The sequence below is a fragment of the Alosa alosa genome, chromosome 15 (assembly GCF_017589495.1).
Source record: "Alosa alosa isolate M-15738 ecotype Scorff River chromosome 15, AALO_Geno_1.1, whole genome shotgun sequence".
Lineage (NCBI taxonomy): Eukaryota > Metazoa > Chordata > Actinopteri > Clupeiformes > Clupeidae > Alosa > Alosa alosa.
The window spans coordinates 12,561,920-12,588,758 of record NC_063203.1 but is presented as its reverse complement, the minus strand read 5'-3'; the positions used below and the strand labels follow the sequence as shown (position 1 = coordinate 12,588,758).

At 44.0% G+C, this 26,839-nt stretch overlaps 1 protein-coding gene across 2 annotated transcripts in view; it reads left to right on the top strand.

The window, feature by feature from the left end:
• Positions 1 to 1,419: 1,419 nt before the first annotated feature.
• The window catches only part of mtus2b (microtubule associated tumor suppressor candidate 2b), a 46,942-nt gene continuing 21,522 nt past the window's right edge, over positions 1,420 to 26,839 (top strand). For both annotated transcript variants that reach the window (XM_048263972.1, XM_048263971.1), the window contains exons 1-6: positions 1,420 to 3,347; positions 3,759 to 3,984; positions 6,322 to 6,531; positions 16,226 to 16,387; positions 18,286 to 18,384; positions 20,081 to 20,304. In XM_048263972.1, coding sequence (XP_048119929.1) covers positions 1,443 to 3,347; positions 3,759 to 3,984; positions 6,322 to 6,531; positions 16,226 to 16,387; positions 18,286 to 18,384; positions 20,081 to 20,304 — 2,826 coding nt within the window. In that variant the 5' untranslated portion in view covers positions 1,420 to 1,442. The remainder of the gene's footprint in view (positions 3,348 to 3,758; positions 3,985 to 6,321; positions 6,532 to 16,225; positions 16,388 to 18,285; positions 18,385 to 20,080; positions 20,305 to 26,839) is intronic.

The window sequence follows — 26,839 nt, the reverse complement described above, 5'->3', positions numbered from 1 at the left end:
CGTGGGCCTCGGGCACATGGGCTGATGACATCATAATAGAGCACTTAAGCAATTAGAATCCTAGGCCAGGTGTTCCGGCCACCTGCATCAACTGTCAGTTTCTCAGGCTTTAAGCATGCAGTCTCATTCTCTTAATAACACTACACGTCTTGTTCAACTGTTTCCTCTGTCCACAACATAATTTAACCATTTAAACTATCCACCTATTTAACTGTTCAGTCATTCCAACTATAATAAACCTCATCTAGGCCTACCTCGCAAATAATTTAACCTTTTAAACTATCCACCTATTTAACTGTTCAGTCATTCCAACTATATTAAACCTCATCTACCTAGTTCAGTCATTCCAACTATATTAAACCTCATCTACCTAGAAAATAATTTAACCATTTAAACTATCCGCCTATTTAACTGTCCAGTCATTCCAAATAAATTAAACCTCATCTACCTAGCAAATAATTAAACCTTTTAAACTATCCACCTATTTAACTGTTCAGTCATTCCAACTATATTAAACCTCATCTACCTAGTTCAAAACTAATTTATCTACCTTTTTTCAACCATCCACCTATTTAACTGTTCAGTCATTCCAACTATATTAAACCTCATCTACCTAGTTCAGTCATTCCAACTATATTAAACATAATCTACCTAGCAAATAATTTAACCTTCTAAACTATCCACCTATTTAACTGTTCAGTCATTTCAACTATATTAAACCTCATCTACCTAGTTCAGTCATTCCAACTGTATTAAACATCATCTACCTAGTCCAGTCATTCCAACTACATTAAACCTCATCTACCTAGCAAATAATTAAACCTTTTTAACTATCCACCTATTTAACTGTTCAGTCATTCCAACTATATTAAACCTCATCTACCTAGTTCAGTCATTCCAACTATATTAAACCTCATCATGTTGGTTGCCAATTAGCACATCATCTGTTTTATCAATATATTTCACACCATATGTTTTGCATTTTCATGCACTGGTAATTCCCTGGAATTTCGTTTTCTAGTTATAGTTATTATATTATTTAATGTATTACTTTGTTTAATTTGTTACAGGGGTATTCGGGGTGTGAACTAAAGGGATGGAAAGATTATTTGAAGCATGGCCTCAAAAACTGTGCTGCATTAAGTGTGTCTCCTCATCCTTTGTTATGGATTTAATTCCATGCTTCACTGTTTAAGCCACTCCATTGTTGTAGAAGTTTATTGAAGATAATGATTCTGTGTGTAACCAGTTTCAGCAATGGAACTAATTGTTTGTTTGGGGTAAGGATTACCTGAGTTATTACTAAAGCTAACAAACACATGTTGTGACTCTTTTGGGCACTTCTATTGCAAAGGTGAAGTGTTTGATGAAGCAAGCACATGTCAGTGTGTTTTTTTGAGTGCCTTCATTTGAAATGCTTGAAAAAAAAGTGACCCAAGAACATGAGTTTGAAGGACAACTCTGTCAATCAGCTTGAATCGAACACACAGGACAGTGCAGGTGAAGTCAGCAACAATAACCGGCAGGAAGAAGTATCCTCTGATAATGGGGACGCCAACGCCAACAGGATTCAGGTGGACGAGGAGAGGACGGGAGAGGTGGAGGGCTTCTCCCCCTTGCTGTCTCAGACTGAGGAGCAGGACAAGGTCATTATCTGGGGGACGGACTCCCAGTTTGATGACCCGGAGTTAGCGGAGTTTGAGATGCTGGAATGCCAGGAGCTGGAGGCGTACCTCGCGGAGGAGGATGATGAGGCTTTCACTACAGATGGATTGGCTGAGACAGGCTCTCTGTCCAAGTCTGGTCCCAATGAAGCTAACGCTAGCACGTCCAGTACAGAGGAGGCGGCGAAAGGTGTGCAGCATGTTTTGAAGGAGCCAGAGATGACATCTCAGGCGTCTCCAAGCAAAGGGGGCAACAGGACTGAGGTGAGCTCGGAAACGGACATTTTCGTCTCGTGCTTCTCGTCTGTGTCCAGCCTCGGAGGCAGTCTGGCCAGTGCCCTGGACAACGCAGGCCGATCGCAGGCCACCGAGTCCTGCCACATTCCTTCTGGGCCGCACAGGACTCTGTCAGAGGACCTGACCATCGCCTCTCAGTCCTGCTCCACCATCTCAGAGAGGGGTCGTGGATCTCAAAGGGCCGCGGCTCCCACAGCCGAAAGCACAACACACCTGTCAGGGGTCGACCTGAATCTTAACTCCACAGTTCTGCCTGAGGAGCCCATCCTAGAAGCACAAGAGAAAGAACCAGGTCAAAGCTCTCCTGAGGAGTGCTCAGGTCTGCTCACGAATGGCGTCGGTGAAAGCAACAGGAACGTCACAAATGCCAAATGGGAGCACATCAAACTCACAGATGCCGAGCAGAGCCTAGGAGAGCAGCTGAACGATGACCACCAGCCCACTGATGCAAAAACCAGCTGGAGCCAACCCCAGCCCACCAAGCTAACGACCTCCGATGGTACACATTCACTTGAGCAGCATCCTGCCCATCCCAAGCTAGTCCCTTCCACAAAAAAGACAAGTACAACAAGGCAGGTGGCAGCTACTCCAACTCATAATGTGAATGGTAAACCAGCTAAGAGTGATGAAGCCTCCGATGTGAATGTCATCTCACCCAAACCGATTGCAAAGAGTTTGTCCTGCCAGTGCGTGTCTCCCACCCCCCTGATTAAAAAACAGGCGTCCTTCGAGAGAGCTCGCAGTGCGAGTCCGTCCAGCCTGGACAAGAGGAAACCCTGGGGGAGTCCCTCCAGACCCGCCACACCACCGTCACCCAAGACCACGTGGTCCCCAAAAAGAAGGCCGCTTTCCTCTCCTGCTAAAACCACCAGCACCAGGGCCGCCAGCCAGGAGGGCAGCGACTCTCCACAGAGGGTCGCCAGCGGCATCAAGCCCCCCTCCAAGGTCGGGGTCAGCACCGCTATCCCCAAGGCTGTTCTACACCCACAGCCCGAAATCAAGCCCGCCACCAAAAACACGTCCCCACCCCAAAAGCCGAAAAACGTCCGCCCCAAGATCATCACGTATGTGAGGAAGAGCCCTCAAGTGAAACCGCCAGTGACCGATGGCCCGTATGAAGTGTCCACCTTACCCCCAAGGCTGACCCCTTACGCCAGTCCCCCAACTGCGAAAGAACCCAAGGCAACAGGGGTGAAGACATCCACCATCCTCAGTTCCTCCAACTTACTTTATGACAAATACAAGCAGGAGATGCAGAAGACCTGCTATTTCGGCCCAGGCTTGGTGGTGTCAGGGATCCGACCTCCCAGCTACACTGTCCCCCATAAGCTGACCGGCAAATCAGAGAGCTTTCATGGAGAGCTGCCCGAGAGGTACATGCATGAGGTGAGAACCTAGATCCCCTGACGGAAGCCCCTTTACTTTTCATATCTTTTTAATTACGTCTCTCCATAAGAGCCTCATCTCTCATGATACAGCAAGATGTTACACTGATAGGGCCGGCAAAAAAAGACGGTGAGGGATATTTAATGTATGTGGAATCATGATTTTCTGAATGCTTCTGGCTGCTTCGTCTTCATTTTGCATAAACCTTCCATAAAACAGATATCACTTAAGCAGAATGATAATAGCCTTAAACCCTGGGATCTGTACCCCTCTTCCATCTTATTGGTGTACTCTAATTACATATCTTTACCGGTACATTCATGCTAATTGTTTTCGTTGGCATATATGTATTTTGAACAGCTTGTTTCCACAGTGATACTAAAACGATGTGATTGTTTAATCCACGCACAGATGAGCCGGGCGACAGGTGGAACCCCAGGCCCTCCTCCCGGAGCCGGGGACGCGGCCGGTGTCTACCGCTCTCCCCGAGCCCTCCGGCCACAGTTGGGCCTGGGTGCCGTTGTCAGGCAGCCCGCTGCTAAAAACAGGATGATGATGGCAGGTCAGAGGTCGTCCCTGAGCTTCAGTCAGCCCGCCCCTGGCGGCCCACCCACCCACCACTACCAGGACCCCACAGGTTTGTGAACACAGACGCTGCAGCACGGTTGGCCCACTTCATTGCCCAAGGGAATGATGACATGCTTTCCCATTCACTGCTGTTGACGTGTTTACTTTGTTTCTTCCAGCACACTGACCTGCTACTGTGTAAGCTGCCGAACGTTATTAGGCTAGTGTGTCTTCTATATTTAAAAAAAAAAACATTAGAAAGACATGGGGGAAAATAGCCCTAATATGCTCTATATGGACTGGAAATGGTTCATAAGGACTGGAACTGTTAAAAACATCTAAAACCATACCTTATAACTTACAGTATATCTATATATGCAGTTTATGCTGTTACACAGTGTCTCAGTTCTGAATGTTTCAAGCGGGCTTGTTTATGTGCTAATTTCCTGGAGCTCTTTGAGACGCTATTCGTTATGTAACCACCAAACGTTTGAGTACTCTCCACTCCATCTCCACAGCCTCCACTGACACCATTTCCTTCCTGTTGACTGGAGGGCAGACTCACACAGCAGCAGCCAGATATTAGGTTATGAACCAGAATTATTTCAACTGATGCATATGTATAAGGCTTGACTTTTGCCACGTAGTTTCTTTGATGTGTAAACTACCTAAGCATGTGACAACTTCAGAGCTCTAGTATTTTCCCTCTGAACTTTGTGTTGAATCCTCCCCTTGGGTCGCTGCATCAATATTAATATGTCTGTCACAGAGAGCCTTCATGAAGGCAAAAGCTCTCATCACCTGGACAGAAAAAATGGGTCAACCATACATCCTGGTTTCATAAAGCTGATGCTGTGTGTGTATGTGTGTGTGTATATGTGTGTGTATGTTTGTAGGTAGGGGATTCTTCCTAATGAACTGATTAATAGTAAATGTATAATACTATTAATTCTAAAAATCAAATTCAAATTCCAAATTTCATACATACACCAGTTGGTGTGCTATGAAGATACACGCAGTAACTAAGCGCCCCCTCATTCAGAATCTCCCACTCCTGCTTCAACATTATTGTAACATGGTCTCTATTGAGAGATTCAGATATTGGAATGTGGCAACCCTTAGGTCTCATATCTCCATCCATTACCCATCATGCTGTGAGCGAGTAGCAAAACATGACTGGTGCTTCTGCCGCAGAGGAAACAGACGCTATGAGCAGATGATTTCTAAATTGAGTATGAATCACCCTGGAGCCGGAGATGAGGGAGAGCACGTCTCACGGTGGTGATCACGACAGTGTCTCTCTACACCTTCGTTAATGACCCAATAAGCCGTGGGGATGGGGGATTGAGGGACACCAAGTCATACAGATCAGATAAGGCAGGGTGTAAAAGGGAGAATCCAATCAGTGCTTTAGATGTGCCGCTTACTGACACCTCAATCCACTTGACAAATGGCTTGAGACTGTGTGTGTGTTCTGTGTGTGTGTGTGTGTGCGTGCGTGCGTGCGCGCGTGTGTGTATGTGTGTGTGCGTGTGTGTGTGTGTGTGTGTGTGTGTGTGTGCGTATGTGGCATGCATGTATGTGTGTGCACATAGAGTCTCCTGTGTGTTGTATAGCTTATGCCTATTGCCACAAAGACTTGTCCATACGCACGCTCCATGTTCTTTCGGTTTTTCCTCCGGGTGTGAAGTAGATTGGTTTGGCAAGGAAACAGTGGGCACCTACTGTATTTCACCCTAGGGTATGTGTTACCGTGGCATGGCAATGACACTTCAGCTTTAACACATACTAACCTAGCGGTGGCCTCTCCCTTGGATATAAAGCCCATTCACACAAATAGCTTTTACATCTTTTTGTAATGGAATAAAAAATATAGACTGCTGGCTTTACAAAGGTAAGTGCTCTCTCAACACTTGTGTATAATTGTGTATAATTTCTACTCCTATACGTTCATCAGAATGAATGGGTATAATTCAGTTTGATACTGGTTATTTTTAGCTGGTCGTGAGGCAAAATTGAATGTGCTAATTTGACTACAGCTGGACAGCCATTGTGCAAACAGAGATTTGGGCATCTAGAAAGGGAATAGCCGTATTCCATAGCTATGGGCTTCTAAATCTACCTATATCATATTCTACATTCAAAGCACTTCTACCAGAGAAATGAAAGCAAAGGACTCTTCCATGTAAAATATTCCCAATAATAAAATATATGTGCATTAAATAAACTGAATAACATTTAAAAAATGACCAATGATCGTTTCTACTCTTGGCATCTGTTTAGTCTCCTGTGTTGCATTACGAGGACATAACTCTATAGTTGTTTTGTCTGTTTAATGCTCTTCTCTTCTTCAGTCGACTAGAACTCTATAGTTGTTTTGTCTGTTTAATGCTCTTCTCTTCTTCAGTCGACCAGAAGAAGCTGCTAGCTCTGGAGGGTGGGCCCAAGACCCTGCTGCCCAAGCCGGGCCAGTCTGGCCTGCGTCCCCCTGGCTTTGCCCACCTGCCCCCCGCCCGCCTGGCTGCCTTTGGCTTCGTCCGCAGTGCCAGCGTGTCGTCTGTGTCCAGTAACCAGTCCAGTGACAGCACCCACAGCGACCCTTGCCGATCAACCAATCGTGAGTCTTACCTTGTCAGCCTCCTGTCAACTTGTGTATGCTGTGCTGTGTGAATTTGTCACAGGATACTGTTCCACCTGTTAGCCACAATATTCTGACCCTGTTAAAATTAGCATCTTATTGACAACAATGAATAAAAGAATGAATTAGTTTGACCACAGTTAACCTTGTCTTCATTTTCAAGATAATGAAATATGTTTTATTTCTGCTTTAATAACCAGGTTGATTGAAAGTTCAGTTTTTTGTTCTTCCTCGGAGTATGCAGTGGAGTGATCTTTAGCCAGGCCTCCCTCCCAATCCTCTCTCCCCATACAGCTCTCTCTGCTCCATCGACCCAGTTGCACCATTGTATCAGGATTAGAGTCTGTTACACAGCTTACTAGTCACTTCCTCACATAAGCTTGCATCTTAGCCATTATGTAGCAGAATCAATGCAGCTAAGCAGTGTGTGTGTGTGTGTGTGTGTATGTGTATGTGTATGTGTATGTGTATGTGTATGTGTATGTGTATGTGTGTGTGTGTATGTGTGTGTGTGTGTGTGTGTGTGTGTGTGTGTGCGCGTGTGTAGGGCAAATTACATTATAGTAAACAATCATGGAGAGTTATGGAGAAAAAGGGGATGCATGATGTGATCTGACACTGAAATATTGTCACCTAAATGGAAATTTGACAAAACATTTGTGGAAAAACAGACAAATAAACATTAATGCTTTTAGTAAACATTAACAACATTTGTGCACATTGCACCATTACTAAGGACTTTGCAATGCAAATGATGCTCTCTCTAGCTGTTCCTCTCAGAAGCAGATCGGGCGGCACAGCAGACGTCAGCAGGTTGCGTAACTCCTCAGCGCAGCTCATCTAGTTTGTTGCATTACAGCTTCTCGCGGTGAGCGACTCTCCAGTGCTTTCCTCCCCTGGGTTCTCTCTGCCAGTGTGTTAAAGAGAGATCTGGCGAGTGGACGGACTGAGGGATGGAGAGAGAGTGAGAGAGAGAGAAAGAATTAGAGAGAGAGCGAAATAGAGAGAGTGGGAGAAAAAGAGAGTGGGAGAGAGAGAGAGAGAGAGAGACTGGGAGAGATAGTAGTAGGAGAAGTAAACAATAAAGGGGAGACAGCATGAGAAAGAGAGAGAGAACATAGAGAGGCAAGAGCAAGAGATGAAGAGAAGAGGGGCTTGATCAGGGAGGAGTGTGAGAGAAAGAAAGAAACAGATAACACATGCATAGCTAACAGTGGTACTAATTACTCTAATGCAGCACTGAGTGTCCAGGCATCAGCTGAGGCTAAGAGCTGCCTGCATCTCTGACAGGTTGGTATACATATCCCACTGATGCTCCCTGTTGAGCACGCCGTGGATTTTCTTCCTTGCCTAACCGAGCCATCCCTCATTATTTTATACGCAGCCTTCAGGATGTTTTTCTGCCTGATGCTGCTTCTCTCCCATAAATTCAATCACCACAGACACTCTTGATATCCAAGGGAGTGTCTCAGAGTGTCTCCTCCTCCCACGCTCTGTGGCTTCCCGCTGTTGCTAGGCAAATGTGCTGATCATTAATGTTTTAACTTGCTTTGTGTTTTTTTTTTTTTTTTTTTTTTTTTTTTTTACGTAGGGTGAGTTTGACTTGCTTAGTGGGAGCTGTTGTAGCAGCCTCAGGCATGTTCAAGGAGACTTCAAAGCCATTCAATATATTAGGCTGAAGATAGAGCATTGATATTGTCAAATGGACTCAATTATTTTCTCCAATTTGCTAAAGTGTTTAAATACCATTACACTTATTATGTGGATTCATATTGATCAGTTGTCTTCAGTTTTTTATCAAATGCAAATAGGAGTAGGGGTAGGGATAGGAACCCAGAAGGAATAGTGTTGACACATTTTCGTGTGGGGGATGTCATTATCTTTAGGTCACTCTTTCAAAGCTCTTCACAGTGCAACGCAAATTGAAGCATGAGATCTATCAAAAATGATGGACAGAACTGACATATATAGATGCAGCATCCCACAGGGAGTAAAGTGAAGAGGCAGCTTGGAAGTGCGTTCTTGTTGTGGCATGTTTGGCCCAAGCCCACACTGTGTATTGCCTGGCATGTGTGCCACAATTCTCCTCCAAGCTAGATTCTGTTGCTACCTGGCAGCAGATGGCGGGGGGAAGTGTGGATGTCTGTGGGTGCCAGTGTGGACCCATAAATGCTAATGTAGCGTAGCCTCATAGCGATTGGAGAAAGGGTCAGTGAGAGGCACTTTGGATTTAGTATGTGGTGTGAAAAATGTAGCGAAGTGCTTAAGCTTTGCTTTGCTATGTTTTGAAATTACCCTGCAGCAATGTCCCTGCAGCATTCAAACATGTCCAGTACACTTCATTCTTCAGATTCCTTTACACGCCATTAGTGTCAGCTTTAGAGATGACTAGTGTGTGTGTGTGTGTGTGTGTGTGTGTGTGTATGTGTGTGTGTGTGTGTGTGTGTGTGTGTGTGTGTGTGTGTGTGTGTGTGTGTGTGTGTGTGTGTGTGTGTGTGTGTGTTTGTGAGTGATGGTGTAAGAACAATTTGCAAATGTGCAAGGTACAATTATTAACCTGTGAAACCTTTTTCGGCACCTGCATGTCACATCCTTCAATTATCGTGGATGTTGTCGCTCCCTCCCCTGTGTAATTTAGCTCTGTCATTTGGATAGCAGATACAGAGGCAGGCTCTCTTAGTGGGGCCTGATCTGTTTCACTTCCTTGCTCTTGACTAGCCAGACTGGTCTAGAGTGACTCCTCATCTTCGCCGCTAATAAGCCAACCCTACTCGGTGCTGAGAGACAAATGCTGAGTCAACCAGGACTGTATGAGGTGGATGAAATGCTGAAAAGGCCATTTAGCAGAACACGCCTTAGCCCCCCCCCCCAGCCTATTTCATATTCCATATTCCATATTCCATCTCCCATCCTCTCCCTGCCTCTTTTTGACCCCCTGGGAGTCATCAACCTAAATGGCTCGACTGTGATGGAAGTCCATTGAAGTTACATGGAGATAAATGAGATCCGAGGGACGAATAAAGATCGGGGAGACAGGAAACTGCTCAGATTGCCTTTTAATCACAGATCACTGGGGTTGGGCTCATGCAGAGGTGGATGTGTGATGTGTCTTTTTTGATGTCAAGTTGACAGGATTTCAAAATCCGACTTAAGTGGTCTGGTCAGATCCTACTAGTTGACTTGAATTCTTCATGCAGTCATAAAGGCTGTTAAGTATTTAAAGAGTTACACTTGATCCTGAGGCACTGGATGACCTGTTTCAAATGTGTGTGTTAAAAGTTAAATTACTCAGTTAATTGCCAGTATGCAGTACTTGTCTAACCCTAGGATTTGTCTTTGATTGTTGAGACTTGACTTGTTGATATGTTGTTGCCAGCAATGTAGTGGGGACCGGTTTATAGTTTGCTCAGTTAGGTTTTATTGCACCTCTTGAGTAATGCTTGTAAAAAGTATGCTATTACTGTATAGCACAAAGGAATTGATCATAATTAGGATTTTGCTTTAAATGTAGCGGTTGTTCCTTCAGAAGTCTAAGAGTCTTTGAACACACTTGTAGTTATTGTTGTAGAGCATGTTTTGGTGCAAGTGTCTACAGGTTCAGAGAGAAGCCAGAACTGTTGCTGCCGTCTAGACAGCCAGTCTAGGGAAGGTTTAATATAGTTGTGACTCAGGCCTTCTATAGGGGGAGGCTCACACAGTTGTCCCTCAGCCTGGACAGCTGATGGTCATCAGTGGTGCCTCTCACCGGTGTTTTTTACGACCTCCATCTTATTTACACATGGTGACACCACCATCATTTAAATCTTAGAAAGTACTGTGTGTGGCAGAGATGTGAAGTTTCAGAAGGTATCTTCAGTATCTCTAACATGTTAGCTGTGAAGACAGCTGTTGTGTCTGGCTATATTATCGCCACCCTGGAACCGTCTCTCTCTATATTAAGTATTGAGGCCATAAAACTGGAATCCCATCAGCTGTGTATCAATGGAGGTACATTTTGAGAGAGATGAGGATCCCTCTATTTAGAGCAGCACAAGAGTTAAAAGTAGTAGTAGCAGCAGCAGTAGTAGTAGTGGTAGTAGTAGTGTTAGCAATAGTGCATGGTTCTTTCAGGTCATCATTGCATTCCATTTAGAGGGGAAGGAGACACCTGCTCTTAATTGGCAGTCTTTTTTGTTAGCTTAAAGCATTAACAGGGGAGAAGCAAACACATTTAGTCTGGAGGGTTAGCTTTTAGCATTAGCGGTCGGTAAGCCAGTGTTTATTTGTTCTTCAGATCAAACGCCATCTTCATCCTTGGCGTCTTAGGTAAACATCAGAAGCCCAATTGCTCCGCTGTGTGACCCAATACAGTCTGGGAACCTCCATGTTTACATTACTGGGATCCTTCATTCCTCTGCTAACTTTCGCTTTCCAAAGGGAGACCTGTGAGGGGAATGACCCGCACTCATGTAAGTGTCCTTTCACCTACAGGGTAGTAACTCCATTGGACATATGCACATGCTCTGTGTGCAGATTGTTACTGTTAGAACTCGTACCTGTCTGCTGTTGTTTATTTTTATCTGGTCCTAGGACATTCAGAGGGTAGGCTAATACTGTGAGGTATAATAGCATATCCAATCTTTGTGTTTTCTGATGCAGAATAGACACATTTATGTGTTTCCTAACATAGCAGAGAATGAATTGCTCCCTCATCTCCCCTCTGTCCAACAGTTTGAGATGACATTAAGCACTGCAAGTTATGCAGTAGCTTCACTAGAATGTATGCTGCCCATGTCAATCTCTCAGTGTAAGCTGGTGAGTTCTTGGCTTCTGCAGCTGAATCTCAGCAATGTTTGATTTAAGTGATTTTAGGTGTCACCCATCAGACAAGTGTAGTAATAATATTGTATTTCAAACAATTATATTATTATTACTCATGATGCTGTCCAAGAGCAACACTAGAGGATTGTTATTCTTAGGAAGTATAATGTATTTTATGGAAAATGCTGATGTGTTAATGATCCCTTGTAGCAGCCAATAACGTAATAACCATAATGTAACATAATAACGTAGTAATGTAGAAATGATTATTGGCTGTTATTATGTTATTGAATGCTACATCCCTGTTTCAGAGGGCATAACAATATGATGCTCTTTAAACAGAGTGTTGACTCATCTTTAAATTGTGCAAAAGATTGTTTACCAATATCAAATTCAAAATGCAGATAATAGAGCTCTATCATTACCCTGATGTTTGCCCACTAGAGGTCCAGTTGAATTACTCTGTGGTTGAGTCAAAGACTGTGGTGGGAGTAGATTATTGATCATAATGATTTCTGAGATAATGGTATAGACTTAGGCTTCAGCTCTGTTGTAAGAGCACGCTATGAGCACACCGTGTGGCGGAATCTGATCCGCAAAGCCCACTGAGTCATGCTGAGGGATTTGGCCCTTTGACCTCAGTGTCAAAGGTCAGGTGATCGTCAGGGTCTGGACAGCCTCTTAACTACATTATCTGCAAGAATAACAGGTTAACTGCACTGCAAAGGATGCTGGGAGATGGTATCCTCCACATGCGTGTTCACACACACACACACACACACACACACACACACACACACACACACACACACACACACAACAGATGGATCTCTACACAACAGATGCTATCACAGTGTAGACACCATCACATGATGAAAGCCGGTGACGCTGAAATAGCTATGTCCAGAGTGGCCCACGCTGAAATAGCTATGTCTGGACTGGTTACTCTGGACTTGTAACCCGGAGGGTTGCCGGTTCGAGCCCCAACCAGTGGGCGCTTGGCTGAAGCCCTTGAAAGGCACCTAACCCCTCACTGCTCCCGAAAGCCCGTTGTAGCAGGCAGCTCACTGCGCCCGGGATTAGTGTGTGCTTCACCTCACTGTGTGTTCACTGTGTGTTCACTGTGTGCTGTTTGTGTTTCACTAATTCACCGATTGGGTTTAATGCAGAGACCAAATTTCCCTCATGGGATCAAAAAAGTATATATACTTATACTATGTATATGTCTGTGTTGAAATCCCAAAGCATGTGCATTACAGAGCTCCTATTCAAAACTGCATGTATTACAAGCGTAAATAGAACACATTCATTAAGCACCCGCACACAGCTGCCGGGATTCGAGTTAATAATAAACATTATGGTGGTGAGCAGAAGTGTGTATTTCAGGCTTTGTCTAGTCTGCCTGCTCTGAGGCGTTTCTCCTTTCTTTGATGGCTTTTGATAAATAATGGATGTACTCTTTCAGCTATGTGTGTGTGTGTGTGTGTGAGTGTGTGTTTGTGTAGGGAGGGGTCTATCCTCTGTGTGTGTGTGTGTGTGTGTGTGTGTGTGTGTGTGTGTGTGTGTGATCTCTTGACAGCATGAAATCACTCTCAATGCCTTTTTCCCTGAGGGCTGCATTTGACCCCCTACAGGGAGGAAAATATACATTTAGTAACTTTAACCTTCCTTATGTGTGTGTGTGTGTGTGTGTGTGTGTGTGTGTGTGTGTGTGTGTGTGTATGAGAGAGAGAGAGAGAAAAAGTATGTTTTAAATCTTTCTTTGACATTGCGCACACATTTTAACTTGCACATAAACACACACATACCGTGTGTGTGATGGACATGCATATTCTCACTCTGTTTCCTACTCTTTCTTGCTCTCCCACACACACACACACACACACACACACACACACACACACACACACACACACACACACAGGTGCACACTAATGTGCCTGCTGTTGTTTTCCCTGTCACATGTGATCGTGCTCTGGCAGGGACGTCTGGCCCCAGCACCCTGCTAAGCGTAATGGGAAGCATTAGCCACCTTCCCCTTCACCTCCTGGTGTCTGACGACCCAAATAGCAACATGACAGTAGAGGCGACTAGCTCCCGCCCTCCTACCACTCCCCTGACTGCACATCTAAAGGGCTGCCCAGCTGGATTGGATGGGTGCTTAAAAGATCCTGTCAGTCATTCGGTTTGCTCAAACAAAGTGGGGGGGCCACAACCGCTAATAATGCTCAATTCATCCCTGCCCATATCATCAATGTTCACTCTCTCACACACACACTCTTAATATGTGTTCTCTTTCTGTCTGTTTTGTCCGTTATGCTGTCACACACAGACACGTACAACACACTCATACATATGCAGATAGATACACACTGCTGTCTGTCAACCGCACACGTGCACATACTGCACAAACTGACCCATTTGTGCAATGTAAATGCAAGGCGATATTTCATGTGTGTAAAACTCTCATAAGGTCTATCCTGTGACAGCTTTGCTTCCTAGAAATACCATTTGTACTTGAGTCCCACACGTAGCTGGCAGTAGCAGAAACACACACACACACACACACACACACACATATACATACACATACACATACACGTGTGATGTATACTGTAGCTCTCCTCCTCACACAAACACAAAGATGTAGACAGCTCATTTGTTTTTGTCCATTTTTGTTAGAAAGGCAGCATTTCTGACATGTGTATTATTGCATTATATCACACAGGTGTGTACTTACTGATAGTAACTCTGGATGTGTGTGTGTGTGTGTGTGTGTGTGTGTGTGTGTGTGTGTGTGTGTGTGTGTGTGTGTGCGTGTGTGTGCGTGTGTGTGCGCGTGTGTGTGTGTGTGTGTGTGTGTGTGCGTGTGTGAGTGCGACAGTGTGTTTCTTCCTCTTGCTTTGAATCCCTCTCTGCACCCCTCTGTCTAAATCGCACACAGACGTGTTGAAACTCCCTCATACAGGATCTGCAGGGCTCTCTGGCAGCACAGAGAGAAATAAAAATGGGATTATCTGTGTAATCCACTCATAAAATGGAAAGACTGCTACAAAGACCGTCTCCACCCCCTCGCCATTTCGTTTTAATAATTACTGTCCACTTCTCCAGCATTAATATTGATGAGGGGCCCATCATGAGGACGGAGATCACCACAGCTGGTCATATGTCATCATGATCATTTATGAATGAAATTCACAAATGGTGTGACTGTATAAACTACAGTGGAAGAATATTTAAATATGTGACAGCAGCATACTTGAAATGAAGTGCATTTCTGTGCGGGTTGGTTATGCTAAGTCATGAATCCCCCAGCAGAGTGTGTAGGTGGATATAGCTATAATTGCTCTGCATGTGTTTGGCTGTGATGTTTAGTATCTCTGACTGAGTGTGTCATGGTTCTGAATATGAGCTTTTTTTCATAGGAGATGCACTGAAGTGTCTAATAGGTAAAAGATGCCTCTGAGTTGAGTCTGATGATGATATTCCTCAGAAAGGCCGTGGGAAGGCTCTGGATTAATTCCTCTTAAAAAAGGGCAGACTTGATGTGGTCAAGCCAAATCTAAAATGAGTAATAGCCTTTTGAGCATGTCTTGGCATTCTGTACCGGTCTGTTGACCCAGACTTGTGTGTTGTTGATTTTTTCTGCTTGGTTAAGTCCTTCAGTTTGCTTTGTCATTGCTACAGACGATTAATTCAAGGGCAAAAAGGTATAATTCGCTGAGTCACTCTTTTTTCCCTTCCCACCTTCTGCTTGTGGTGCGTGGTGACACAGGGGTTTTTGAGTCCAGGACGTGTGAACGCCTCCCGAGCATGCCTCAGCATTTCCAATGTGCTGATTGATTTCGAGGGAAACTGGATAAGGCGTGGCAGGGCGCCGGTGACTGTTGCGGTCATCAACCAAGGCAGAGACTCCTCGTTTGATATCAGGAAGATAAATGGGCTGCCAAGGGTAAAAAAAAAAAAAACGGCAAAAAACAAGCTTTCGAGGAGAAACGCTTGGACGTTATCGATTGCCCGTCATGGCAGCATCTTCAAGCTGAAAGCAACCAACCTAATGGCGTGACAAAAAAAAACCTTAGCCCTTAGTGTAATTATGGGAAGGAATGTGAAGACACTAAACATGAATTGAAATTGCTTTGTGGTGAGGTGTGTGTGTGTGTGTGTGTGTGTGTGTGTGTGTGTGTGTGTGTGTGTGTGTGTGTGTGCATGTGTGTGCGTGTGTGTGTGTGTGTGTGTGCGTGTGTGCGTCCCGCCCAACGCTGCTGGATATTGATGGGATGCATCTGCAGCCGTCTTTTCAAGCGAGCATTTAAATTCACTGTGATGTGAATATCACACAGCGGCAACCGCCAGGGAGACCAGATAAGAATGGAATGTCTCCGCAGTAGTTTCCATTAAAGTTGGGGGTTTCGGCAGGTCCTTGGATTACCTCGACTTCATTAAGTGGTGTGTGTGGGTGTGTTTGTATGTGAGCATTAAAGCATTACAGAGATAGACAAAAAGACAGACAGAGAATGTGAGCATGAAACACACACACACACACACACACACACACACACACACACACACACACACACACACAGCAATCAAATATAAAGGCAGGGAGGTTAAAGTTGGAGATGAAAGAGTATTGATGAATAGTTCTCTCCTTGTGGGAGGTCAAAAGTGTGTGTGTGGTGTGTCCATGAGCTGTTCACTGACCATCACTGATCTATAAAAAAAGACATCAATATGTGTGTGTGTGTGTTTCTGTGTGTGTGTGTGAATTTAGCTGTTTTGCAGACAGAATAAAGTTGATATCAATTGAAGCTCTTTCAGACTGAATGGCCTGACATGGATTTCTTTTCTCCTCTGGATTTGCTTGGTGCAGGTCCAGCCAGTGGCTCAGGCCTGGAGGATGTGTCTGTGCAGAGAGCGCCGGCGCCCCCTAGTGAGCCGCCCTGCCCTGTGCGCCGTGGGAGCCCCCAGCCCCCCAACGCACCTCCTCCCACCCGACGCAGCTTCCCTCCCCCTACAAGAAGCTCCCCCGCGGGTAAGGGTGCATCCTGATCCACCCGTCATAGAGGGCATAAGAGAGTATACTCTTACAGCATAAGTGGTATGTGTCATGTGGTGTCTATTACAGAGGAGCAGATCTAAAAGCAGTTGTAAGGATAGTGTAGTCAAGAGGCATCTAGTCCTCCAAAGCAATGGCATCAGTATAGTTAGTCAGTTAGTCTGTGCTTGACATATATTTTGTGATGTACTGTGGAATCAGTAATGAAGCCCCCAAAGCAGAGAGAGTCAGGATTGTCCTCATGCAGGACATGATGATGTCCACATATCTGAACTCTCATTCACCCATCCATCTATCTATCTATCAATATATAGCCTATATCTATCTATCTATCTATCTATCTATCTATCTATCTATCTATCTATCTATCTATCTATCTATCTATATGTTTATACTTACACTTACTGTATGTTTACCATTTCTGCTGTAAGGGCATGTTCTGTGTGATGTCTGTATGCTACTGAGACCCTTGAATTTCCCCATGGGGATCAATAAAGTATCTATCTATCTATCTATCTATCTATCTATCTATCTATCCTATCTATCTATCTTTTTTGTGATCAACTGTTTATTGATTTTCATAAACAGGGGGCAAGGTGGTTCCAAAATATGAAATATCTATCTATCTTTCTCTACATCACTTGAACCAAATACATTACTAGTGGGGGCACATGTAGTTTGACTTTGGTACTCATCTAATATTGCTGTTAGCAGCATCACTATGCAAGGAATGTTTGTTGGGTATGCTGGGTATAGTTCTCATAAAGGCAAGCACACTCAACACTTTCAAGAATGTCACACATACACACACACACACACACACACTTGGTATTTGAGATATCATAGCATGTGTCTGCATGACTGCATGACTACCCAGGGACTAATTGAGTCTAATAGATGTGAGAAGGATTTAGACGGTGTAGTGGTTTGTAATAAGCACCATTACTTCTCTTAATGATCATGCTGAAAGACATGTGTATATGCTTTTCAATATCAGAAATGCTTTGCAGTTTAGTCTATATATATATTCATATATTCATATACTCATATTATTTAGCTATTATCTTCACTGGTTGTGTGGATATACTGTACATTGACTCTGTGTAGTGTGTGGTAGCTCATTAGTCCAGTAAACAGCGTAGTGTTGTCAGGATACAGTCAGCATTTTACACCCAGAGCACACCACCAGAAGAGGTGCTGCAGGCCAGGGGATGAATCACAATGCAGAAATGTTTTCATTGTGGGAGGATGCAGATCTGTCCACTGTAAGCTGCTAATAGGAATATATGAGTTGATAATTCCAAAGTCACATTGTGTCTCTGTCAGCAATTGAACGTGATGCAAGCAGATGCAATAATGTCACGACACCCGAGCTCTGGATGATGAATTGTGTTTGGTGTGTGTGTTTATGGCTCTGTGTGGTGTGAGAGGTGTATAACGAGCCCCTCTGCTGGTTGTCTCTGGTGCTGCTTCTTGTGTAAATTGAGGGAAAGAACGCCTTCATATCAGGGTTGGGCACAATTCGAATTGCAATTCTGCTTCCTGTTTGCTACCTCAATTGAAATGCAAGTGAAATTCAAGAATTTAATTGGAATTTAAGAGCCAGTTTCAATTCAATTCTGGAATTTTGCTCAAGCCTGCTTCATATGCCCCTTCAGCAGTGAAGTGGTTTCATAAGACTGGAACAATGGCTCCACCCAGTGGACATCCTGGACTGTAACAGTTGTCACAGAAAATTATTTTGCATAATTAATTTATGGTTAATTAATACTGTATTAATAACTTAATAAGAAATCTACATGAATATTCAGACAGTTTGATATATGTGGTGGTTTTCAAATCCTTCAGATAATGAAACGTTTTGTTTGTTGCAGTCACTCGTAAAGAATTTCAGAAGGATTCTGAGAATACAAAGCCTGCAGTTTCCTCACCAAAACGCTTCGCTGTTGTGTCACCTAAACCACAATCTCCTGGTAAGTACTCCACTTTTCTTTTGTGTATGTATGTGTTTGTGTGTGTGTGTGTGTGTGTGTGTGTGTGTGTGTGTATGTGTTAGCCTACTGATGTGTACAACAAGATGTGTTGGTTTGTGTGTTTGTGTGCATGTGTGTGTGCGTGTGTGTGTGTGTGTGTGTGTGTGTGTGTGTGTGTGTGTGTGTGTGTGTGTGTGTGGGTAAATGATCTGAGTAGGCAGAGATCTTAATTTCCTGCCGGTAGTCAAGAGAGCGCAGCCCCTCACCCTCCCACTAGTCTCTCTGTGCCCCATTACCTGGGCCATGGCTGCTTGCCGTTGTCATGGCGACTGGGATGATGGCAGCAAGTGGAGCTTGGTGGCTGCTAATTCACTTTAGCCTCTTCTTAGATGCATGTGACTGAGCTTTCTCTGCCTTCTCAAACTAGATAAGGGTGGCAGTGCAATCTGATTAAATTAATTAGATTAGATATTTTGACAGCAATTTGTGTTCATACACATGTTCTTCAACATTAAATATATACACTTCGTGATTACATAATGAATACTCCCACACACACACACACACACACACACACACACACACACACAGGGACTAATTGAGTCCCACACTAGAGCAACTTTCAAATAACACATACGAACAAGGTCCAAAATTTAATATATTAATAGGGATGTGGGGGAGAGGCTGAGTAAAGAATTGAGATAAACATTTTGCTTTAGGAATGAGACAATAGGCCATCAACTCTATACATTCACATCTGTTCCGATCAGTATGCTATACAGGCTCTAAAAGGTTTCATGGAAGTGTGCATGTAATACAGTATGTCTGTCTCGCTGAAGTATGTATGTACTGTATGTTTCATAAATGACTGATAATGACGAAATCTTCTCTATTATTGTGTTACATGCTCCAAATGTAAAGCTTTTTGAGCTACATTCTTTGTATGAAAGGTGCTATGAAAATAAATCTTATGATTATTATTATTATGATTATTATTATTATTATTATTATTATTAATTATTATTTTAAATGTAAGCATGGGCAGACGTGGAATAACAGAGAAACAGAGAGTAAAACAAGAGAAAGACTAATATAAGAGAACCTGTCCATGTTTATAAACAGTTGTGGTCATAAGTTTACATAAACATCCTAAAATTGACTAAAAAGAGGAATAAAAAATCATCTTTTGGAAATTGATCTTAATGCCTGAATTTAAAAAATGAGAAAAAATCCAACCTTTAAGGATGCTAATTTTCTATGTGAGAGAATAATGTAGCGTGAATAAATAAATGTTCTTCCTTAAAATACAGGGGCCATAAGTATATATATATACACTGTACCCCCCCCCCCTATGTTAAATTCCCATAGAGGCAGGCAGAGGTTTATTTTAAAAGGCCAATTATTTCATGAATCCAGGATACTATGCATCCTGATAAAGTTCCCTTGGCCTTTGGAATTAAAATAGCCCCACATCATCACATACCCTTCACCATATAGAGATGGTGATGGATGGATGGAAAGTCCCCCTTATTGCCAATCATGAGATATGGTTAGGTTCTCTTCAGTGATCATAACATGACTCAGCCAGCTATAGCGAAGCCTTTCTGCTGATTCACCCTCACATCACACCTGCCAGAATTCAGCAGATTTCACCTCTGCACCTGAACCGTGCATCTGAACATGTCTCCTTCCTCAGTGCGCCAGAAGTCGTCTGTGGGCCGCTCCAGCGTGCAGGAGGCTGAGCATGAGCGGGAGAAGGAGCGGGAGAAGGAGCGTGAGCGAGAGCGCGCCCTGGTGGAGAACCTGAGGCAGCGCTGCGAGGAGCAGGCCAGGCAGCTCCAGAGCCTGCAGGCCGAGCTGGGCAAGGCCAGCCGCGGTCTGGAAGTCTTTGCCATCACCACCCAGCATTTCTGCCAGAAGGTACGTGACTACTACATGCACCTTGTTTAGGCTATCATTTTGCTTGGATTGTGTTAGTGTTGCCCTTGATAAAGAAACAGATGGTCTTTAAGGTGCACAGACTTTATGGCAATATTATTAAGTTTCTGTCTTAAACTAGTGAACTAACTACATAAAAAGCATGCAAAAACCACCAAGAACAGTCCAGTTGGCACTGACAAAAAGCTGATACACGGATACCATGCTAACTGGTGTCTTTTGGCAGTATCACTGGTGATGTGCTGTGAAGGTTATTCAGACATTTTCCATTTCCACTCCATAGTTCCCCGTCTGAAATGTCTAGTTGAAAAAAGGATGAATCTGAAGATAACACCATGCTAGTTAGCTAGAAAAAACATGCCTCTATAAGAGATTGATTGTTGCAGAAAGTTACAGGAATCTTTTCAAAGGCTTTATGTGTTTAGGTTGGTCTGAAATGCCACCTTGTTTCAGGTGTTGACATAAATCCACTGTGTCAGTGTTGCTCCTGCTGTAATCCTTGAAAGCCACTTACACAGAGAATTTACAGCTCACTTTGAGAGGGATGTGCTCCTGTCCCTCTGACGATGCCAGTTAGCTGTCCGCTGCTCCAGGAAATGTGAGCCATAGTGTGGAGGGATTGAAGTCAAACAAGGCAGGGGAAGGCATCCTTCTCTGAAAGAAATAATAAATAACCATAACAACAACAACAACACATTACATTTATATAGTGCTTTTCTCGATACTCAAAGCGCATCACATGGATGGGGGGACCTCACTAGTAACCACCACCAATGTGTAGCACCCACATAATAACGCAAAGAGTGCTACAGATTCAACTAAAGCTGCAAAATGCCTGACTTCTGTGTAACCACCCATTACTGTACAGGTATTCCAATTTCCAATTTGATCTTTAGCATTTAAACATGATTATTATGTTCTCATGGTAGTTCATTCACATAATAATATTGGATTGCACTGGAACAGTGCACTTAGAAGATGTGCAAAACTGATTTTGCGTTTCGATGACAAAGCATCCTGAGATGGCATGATTGTCTCATGGTAGGGAATAACATCAGCAGATAGGGACATGCTTACCGTACTTCCATTAGGTTACACACATCACCTGTCATGGCTTCATCTTCTCCCTGGTCAGCCCATCTAGCATCTGCAGTCTTTATTTTTTTGTTTTGCTGACAACATGTCTGTCTTACGGTCAGAAACTATTAACGTTTGGCTGTCCCAAAATGACTAGATTGAGACAGAGAAACAAGTCAAGCCAGGATGCAGGTTCCATGGAATTCAATTATAAGTCTAAGCACACAGCAGGGCTTAAAAGAAAACTGTTATTGAAAGCATGGGTAGCATTGTGTATACTTGCATCCTAGAAATGACTCACAGGCCTCTATGTGGGCATTGGGAAACAGCAGAAAGCTTAGTCTACAGTCTGCCCTGCTGGTTCATGCCTCTGTGGACACAAAGATGTTGACGAGGTTTAGTTGCAGCTGCATTGTTGTAGACAGGGTCCTCCTGGAATTGATTTTTGATTTTGAATACGTCCAGCTCACTCCCTTTATGGTCAGAGCTAATGAGCTTTGTTGCAATGTTGGTTTCAGAGGGATATTTTGATGTTGGTTTCACGAGAGAGGGATTAGTTCATAATGGACTTCAGAGTGTACAGACAAAGGCTCCAATTCATCTCTGTGGTTCTCATCATACATGTATGCTAATAAAGCTGCTAACTAAGGAAAAGCAAGACTTCATTAAGACCAAATAATAGATCATATTGAGTACTAGTGACCATTATTCTTATGTTTGGCTTGATTGCATTGACCAAGCTGTCACCCTTGCGTCTAATGATAACTGTAAGTTTGAGGAAATCTACAGTGGCTGCTGTTAGGACACTGTTGATGGAGAAGCTGAGGTATTTTCAGTAGATTGAATGGATGCATTGTTTTACTGTAATGCAGCCAGAGCAGAGAAAGAAGTGACTTCATACCTCTGTGCGCATTATCTGTGATGATGTGAGCTCTTCTGATGACATCTACTGTACAGCCGCTTGCCCTGTTAACAGTGAGTGGGAAAATTACAAACCTGTTGTTAATCACTGAAACTCTAAATCCATTAACAAAATTTTATTTTAATCTTCTCTCATCACTTACAATATATTATGCATGGTTGTCTGGGCGATATGAGATTTACATTTCTTTTGTTTATTTATTTATTTGCAGTATGTGGTCCTTCATGACCAGGGTTGGGTAGTAACGGATTACATGTAATCTGGATTACGTAATCAAATTACAAAAATCAAGTAACTATAATCAGCCCAGATTACAATAAAAAAAATTGTGTAATCAGATTACAGTTACATTGTTGGGGATTACCTGATTACATTTTATCATGCAAACAATGCAACTTTTTATGATAGCCTAGCTATCTTTTAATTTGACAAGCTTCGGGCTTGCCGGTTCGATCCCCGACCAGTAGAAAAAATGTGGGCAGGGGAAGTGGTTGAGCACTGCTCTCCCATGCCCACATCCACGGCTGAAGTGCCCTTGAGTAAGGCACCTAACCCCTCACTGATCCCCGAAAGCCGCTGTAGCAGACAGCTCACTGCTCCGGGTTGGTGTCTGCTTCACCTCACTGTGTGCTCATTGTGTGCTTCATCACACTGTGTGTTCACTGTGTGCTCTGTGTGCTTCACTAATTCACGGATTGGGAGACCAAATTTCCCTCACGGGATCAAAAGAGTATCTATACTTACTTACTACCTTATTTACTATTGGGGCAGGTCTCTCGGCACACTACCTGATCTTTTCCTCCTAATCTTAATGTAGCCTCTTGTTTTAGTGTTACCGTTTACTTTGAGAAAGTCACCAGGTCCCCCTGGTTGAAAAACATCCCAAAGGAATAATTTTCTCACCCCCACAATTGAAATGGACATGGTGTCATTCAATCTCAGGCCATGTCCCTGGGTCCAGCGAAAGCTAAATTCATTGTCCAGGTGTGCCCTTATAAAGGTTAAGCTGAGTTGTGCATGTTTGGAGAATAGTGATCCATGATCACATCCATGATGACTAAGTGATCAATTTTGGGATGGGGTGAAAATTTCAACCACCAAAACACCACCCCCAAAGTGGAGAATAACTATAGAAATGTATTAGTTTTGGGTGTTTTTCAGAAAATGGGACCTGGTGACCTCAAAGTAAATGGTAACACTAAGACAAGGGGCTACATTAAGATTTTTGGAGGAAAAGATCAGTTAATTCACACAGGAATGCTTTACTTAGAGCAAAGAGATTTCTTAGATGTAATGAAATCATAAACAGAATCAAATTGATAGTCAGCTCGCCAATGTTCCATCACCCGACCTTCTGAAAGAACGCCTTCTTCTACAGACAGTGCCGAGACGCTACGGTAGTACACAGACACTGCTCTCCACTGGCGGAGTTTATGATCATTAAGTGCCAACCCTTCTACCTCCCCAGGGAATTCACCGCGATTCTGCTGGTCGTGGTGTACATCCCCCCCAGCAACAAAAACAGTGATCGGAGCATGGCACTGAATGAGCTGTATCGGGCCGTCAGTGAACAACAAAGGGAACACCCGGATGCCTTCACAATCATCGCTGGAGATTTCAATCACGCCAATCTCAAAACTGTACTACCAAAATTTCACCAACATGTAAACTTCCCAACAAGAGGACAAAATACCCTGGACCTTGTTTACACCCCACAGAAAGAAGCCTACAAAGCCAAACCCCTCCCCCACATCGGACAGTCAGACCACATTAGCATCCTGCTACTGCCCCGATACAGGCAAAGAGCAAAAGTCACCAAACCAGTACTGAAGGAGGTGAGAGTGTGGCCGGAGGGGGCCGTCTCACAACTTCAGGACTGCTTTGAAACAACAGACTGGGATATTTTCAAAACAGCTGCCACCCACAACAACCACATTGACATTGAGGAATACACAGACACTGTGACCTTCTACATCACCAAATGCATCGATGATGTTACAGAAATAAAACACATCACCACTCGGGCCAACCAGAAGACATGGCTGACAGGAGACGTCCACAGACTGCTGAGGGCCAGAGACAAAGCCTCCAGAGCTGGAGATATAGCTGGCCTAAGAACAGCGAGGGCTAACCTGTCCCAGGGCATCAGGAAGGCAAAAAAGGATTACACAGACAAAATAAAAACACACTTCAAAGACAGCAGAGACGCAGAGACCTGAGCCACGGAGCTGTGAGAACAACACCTCTCTGCTAAATGACATGAACAGTTTTTTTTGCCCGTTTTGAAGCACAAAATGACACTCACCCACAGAAAACCCACCTCCCCCCCACGACCAACCCCTGTACCTGTCCTCTGCCAGCGTGAAGAGGACACTAGCCTCCATTAACCCACGCAAAGCAGCAGGCCCAGACAACATACCAGGCCGAGTGTTGAAGGACTGTGCAGAAGAGCTGAAGGATGTTTTTACAGACATTTTCAACACCTCTGGAGCAAGCAGTCATTCCATCACTTTTCAAAGCTGCCACCATCATACCCGCAAGCCAAAGAAATCATCACCATCATAAAGCTTCAATGACTACCGTCCTGTAGCACTCCGCCCATAATCATGAAGTGCTTCAACGGCTAGTCATGTCACACATCAAAGCCACCCTACCCCCACCCTGGACCCCTTCCAGTTTGCATACCGAGCCAAACGATCCACGGAGGATGCAATCTGCTCTGCCCTCCATCCAGCCCTCACCCACTTGGACAATAAAGACTCATATGTGAGAATGCTGTTCATAGACTTCAGTTCAGCATTCAATACCATAATACCACAACAACTCATCAGCAAACTGGACAAGCTAGGATTCAGCACCTCCCTTTGCAACTGGCTGCTGGACTTCCTGTTGCAGAGACCACAAGCAGTACGTGTCAGGAACAACACTTCAAGCACTCTGACCCTGAGAACGGGGGCCCCGCAAGGGTGTGTGCTCAGCCCCCTGCTCTTCACACTGCTAACACATGACTGTACAACCACTCACAGCTCCAACCATCTGGTGAAGTTTGCGGACGACACAACACTGGTGGGCCTCATCACTAAGGGATGAGGCTCACTACAGAGAAGAAGTAGACCTGCTGGCTAAATGGTGCAAAGACAGCAACCTCCTGCTGAATGTCAGGCCCCCCACCAGCCAGCCAGGAACCTAGGACACTAGGATTCAGTCTTCAGTACGCACAAACAACATTTCCTCCGAACTCTTTCCAGTCTCCCGCGGCACGCGTCAGGGTTGTCCTCTGTCGCCTTTGTTGTTTGCGCTTGTAATTGAGCCATTAGCATTAGCGTTGTGCCAAACGCCGCAACTGACTGGGATCTTCAGAGGTGGTCAAGAACACAGGGTTTCCCTATATGCGGATGATCTCCTGCTTTACATTTCTGACCCCCTCCTCTCCCTGCCATCAGCCCTTAATATATTTGACACATTCGGTAAGATCTCTGGGTACAAAATTAACCTGTCTAAGAGTGAGATATTCCCAGTAAACAGATCAGCTTGTACACTCTCATTTAATACCTTCCCCTTCAAAGTAACTCGTAAATTTATCTACCTGGGAATTAGCCTGGCGGGCCATCCTATATCATTGAAATGTATAGTCTGGCATCGAACCATTCACCTCGCTTAATCCAAGGGGCGGCAGAGAATTGTCTTTCAAACTGCCTAGGCATGCAATAGGCCAGCCCTTCACGACCATATCCGTATCCGGGTCGGCAAACGGCAAATACATCCTTCTTCGAAAGGAATGACTTCAGTGCATTGTGTTGCTCAACTTTCAAAGAAAAGCACAAGTCCAACTTCTCCAAAGTTGACGCTAACGCCCGATTCAAACAACCGCTCTTAGTTCGCCATAGCCACCTTCCTTGTTGTTCACCGACCTTGGGACTGTCGTTATCCTGTTAAGCCCGGCCTTAAGACTCTCTAACAAAATAGAGCGCTGTGATTGAATAACGCCCACGGTGTTAGCCAATAGAAATCCCTATGGTTTGATACTAGACGTACAGGCTGAGCAAATTAATTTGCCGCGCTAGGGTGCGCCTCGATTTCTAGGCTACCTGGGAATTACTATGCCGAAGATTTTTCGACACTTTTTAAAGAGAACTTTCCTCCTCTCATGACAAGGGTTGAGCAGCTCTTAGAACGCTGGGGCCAACTTGCAACTCTGTTGCAGGCTGAATTAACTCAATTAAAATGTCTATACTCCCAAAATTCACATATCTTTTTCAAAATATTCCCGTCTTCATCCCAAAGTCCTATTTTCGTAAACTGGATGGAACTAGCAAGCTCCTGTCCATGCTAATCATTACTTCAAACCATCTGTAATGGATAAGGCCTTTCTTATTTGGAGCAATGCAGGTATTAAACAATTCTATAATCTCTATCATAATGGAACTTTTGTCTCCTTTCAACATTTGTGCGATAACTTCAATATCCCAAAAAAAACTTTTTTCGCTTTCTTCAAATTCGTAACTTCACTAGGAATGT